Source organism: Cystoisospora suis, assembly GCF_002600585.1.
Source record: "Cystoisospora suis strain Wien I chromosome Unknown contig_92, whole genome shotgun sequence".
Taxonomy (NCBI): domain Eukaryota; phylum Apicomplexa; class Conoidasida; order Eucoccidiorida; family Sarcocystidae; genus Cystoisospora; species Cystoisospora suis.
This window is the reverse complement of record NW_027152894.1, coordinates 34,641-37,753: the sequence shown is the minus strand read 5'-3', so window position 1 is coordinate 37,753 and position 3,113 is coordinate 34,641. Positions and strand designations below refer to the sequence as shown.

The 3,113-nt window shown below is 40.2% G+C and overlaps 1 protein-coding gene across 1 annotated transcript; it reads left to right on the top strand.

The window, feature by feature from the left end:
* The first annotated feature begins 1 nt into the window (after position 1).
* Positions 2–1,175, top strand: CSUI_000202 (uncharacterized protein). The gene has a single exon (XM_068060436.1). The coding sequence runs from the start codon at positions 386–388 to the stop codon at positions 578–580; it is 195 nt and encodes a 64-aa protein (XP_067927590.1). The 5' UTR covers positions 2–385; the 3' UTR covers positions 581–1,175.
* Positions 1,176–3,113: the final 1,938 nt, after the last annotated feature.

Below are 3,113 nucleotides of genomic sequence, written 5' to 3'. Positions count from 1 at the left end.
GGTGGGAGTGGAAGGAGTGGTGGGAGTGGTGGCCTGCCTGCCTGCCTCTGTAGAAATCTCAACTTGCATGCATGTCTCCTTCTGCTGTCTCTTCTTTCTCTGTCTCTGTCTCTTCTGTTCTCTTCTCTCTCTTCTTTGGCTTGGCGTGGTGTGTGTGCGTCATCTTTCATAGGCCTCCTCACATGATGAGTTTGTCGACATTGTCAAGGAAAGCAAAGATCGAAGTCGAAATCTCCCAACGACTTCTTCTTCTTTTTCTACTTCATTGAAGAATGAGTGTTCGGAGAGAAGAGAGGAAAGATCCCAAAAAGATTCGTGTGTGGAGAATGAAGGGCATCTCGCTTCGCATCGAGAGCAAGAAAAAGAAAAAGAGGAGAGAACAAAGATGACGTGGTATAGAAGACATCGCCAGAGCCGTGGCCTTAACAGTAAGAAGAGGAAAGAAAAAGAAGGAGAAGATTCGGATGAAGAAAATGCACTTTTCTTTTTTGATCAAGAGGAAGAAGAAGACGAAGGAAATCCATCTATTCAACACGAAGACACCGGCAGTGTGCTATCCACGCTCTTCCTCACTCTATAGCTCTCATTATCTCTCGCAGAAACTTTCTGTTCTCGTCATCTATATCTATCTATCTTTAATCTATCTATTTATCTCTCTGTATTGGTATCTTTATCTCTCTTGAGATGTCTATGCCTCTTAGATCTCTCTCTTATACAATGGGGCTTGGCTTGTCTATCGAAGGAAAGACAGAGCCAGAGGATCTTGTAAGTTTTTTCGGGTGTATGTACACCTCATTCCTGTCAGGTGTGTATGTACACAGATATCAGCTTCTCCTTCTTCTCTGTACAGGAAGACAATGAGAAGTCTCTTTCTTTCGTTCTTTTGCTTCTTCTATCAAACGCCTTATGAACGATGGCCCAGAATCTTTCTCTCTTTCTTTTCTTCCCTTTCCTTCTATCTCCCTTCTTTTCTTCTTCTTCTTTTCATCTCTCTCAGATCCTACACTCTCATGAGAAAGAGAGAGAGAGACTGAAATACTTCATACCTTTGTCTGAGTATTCTTGTCATCTTCTGTCTCTGTAGAGATGTATGTCTTTTCTTCCGATTCTCCCGATTCATTACTTATTTATTTACCTCAACCCAGCGTGTTCAATTCGTAAATTCGATACAATCCTGTTCAAGTGGAAGACCTTTTTCCCTTTCTTCTAGCTAGATTTCTTTTCCAACTAGAAAAAGCGAAAAAGAGAAGAGACAGCGATGAAGGTCCCTCCCTACTTTTCACTGCGTCGTCACAGATAAAGAGAAGGCTTCTTCCTTGCGGGGAGGGAGAGTCTTCCCTTCAGGAGAGTCTCTTTTCTCTTCTTGCTTGCGAGGAGATAAAATACTCAGAAAGAAAGAATGAAAGAAAGAAAGGAAAACTAACCTCTTGACGAAAGAAGAAAGAGAGAAAGAAGAAGAAGAAAGACGGCTTACAGAATGAGCTAGGTGGCGCGGCGCTGTCTTCTCTTTCTTTTCGATGGATGCTTATGTAAGATAGTTAAAATTCTCTCTGATAGATAAGAAGAAAAAGATTATGTTGACCGTCACGTCGTTCATTCATCTAGAGAGAGAAGAAAAGAGAAGAAATCTCATCCAAATACACAGACACACACAGGTGGAAAGATACAGAGATAGATACACATCCACTTCTACGTGAACGTATATATATATATATAGAGAGAGAGAGAGAGGTGTGTATGTGATGTATCTCTCTATGTTGTAAAGAAGAGGAAGAAGAAGCAAGAAGAGAGAGAGAGAAGACAGATGGAAAGACACATGGACGAGATAAGAGAAGAAAGTTCAGTAGATTCAGATATCTTCCTTTCTTTCCTTTCTCTTCTTCTTAGCTTTTCATACTCTCTTACACTTCTGATTTCGCATTCGAAGAGGCGTCAAAATGTCATCCAGCGAAGAAGAAGATAGACAACATATTCTTCTTCTTATCGCCGTCACTATGAGAAGAAAGAACTTTTTCATTCATAAAAAGAAAGAAAGAAGAGAGGAAGAAAGAAAGAAGAGAAAGAAGTTGAAGGCAGCGTGGAAGGTCTGGAACAAGTGGGTTAACGAAGAGGAGAAGAAGAAGAAGAAGGAGAAGGAGGAGGAAGAGGAGGAGGAGATTCTGAAGATGTGAACAATCCTAACCTCCCCTCATCCCTCACACATACACACGAAAGTTTCAAACCAATAGAGACAAATGAGAGAGAAAGAATGAGAGAGAAAGAAAAGAAAGAAAGAAGAGAGATACGAAAGGAAGCAGAGAGAAGCTTTTCTTCTTTTCTTTCTTGCGTTTCTTCGCATGTGAGAAGTAGAATGATTTAACGACCAGTCACTACCATCCACCCCACCTCCTCCTTGTCCTCTTTCTTCTTCTACTTCATTTGGACTAAGATTCGTATTCTCGATCTCTCTTTATCTATCTGTCTATCTATCTCTCTTTCATCTATCTCTGGAAGGTATGTAAAAAGGCATGTATGGATGTGGGTATGGATAGACATGTATGAATACAAAGAAATGTCTACCCAGCCCAAAAGATCCACAGTCACTAGAAAGACTAAAGAGAGATAGATAAAGATAGCTTACAGGTAGATAAAGATAGATAGTGATACATGGAGGAAAGAAAGACAGAGAGATAGATCTTTTTAGTAGTCTATCTTCTTTTTACTCATACCCGTAAGTTATGCCTCTGTTCTATTCACTAGCTATGAGTGATCGAGACCATGTATGCATAAGTATATACATCTATGTACAGACAACTCTATATCTGTACACATCTATAGAAGCATATCCACCATCTATCTCTCTCTATGTATAGATATCTATACCTCTCTATGTAGTTTATTTTATTCATTACAGGAGGGCGGACTTATCATAATCGTCATCGTAGAAATGCCTCCTATCTTCTGCTTCTGCTGTTAATCTCCTCTCTGGTCGTCTCTCTCTCTCTCTTTCTCTTTCTCTCCTCCACTTCTTCTTTTTCTTCAAACTTCCTACCGTAAAGGAAAGTAACGAAGACCAAACCCTCATTCACAGCCACACATGTAAAAGCAATCATCTATCTCTATCTACCTATCTA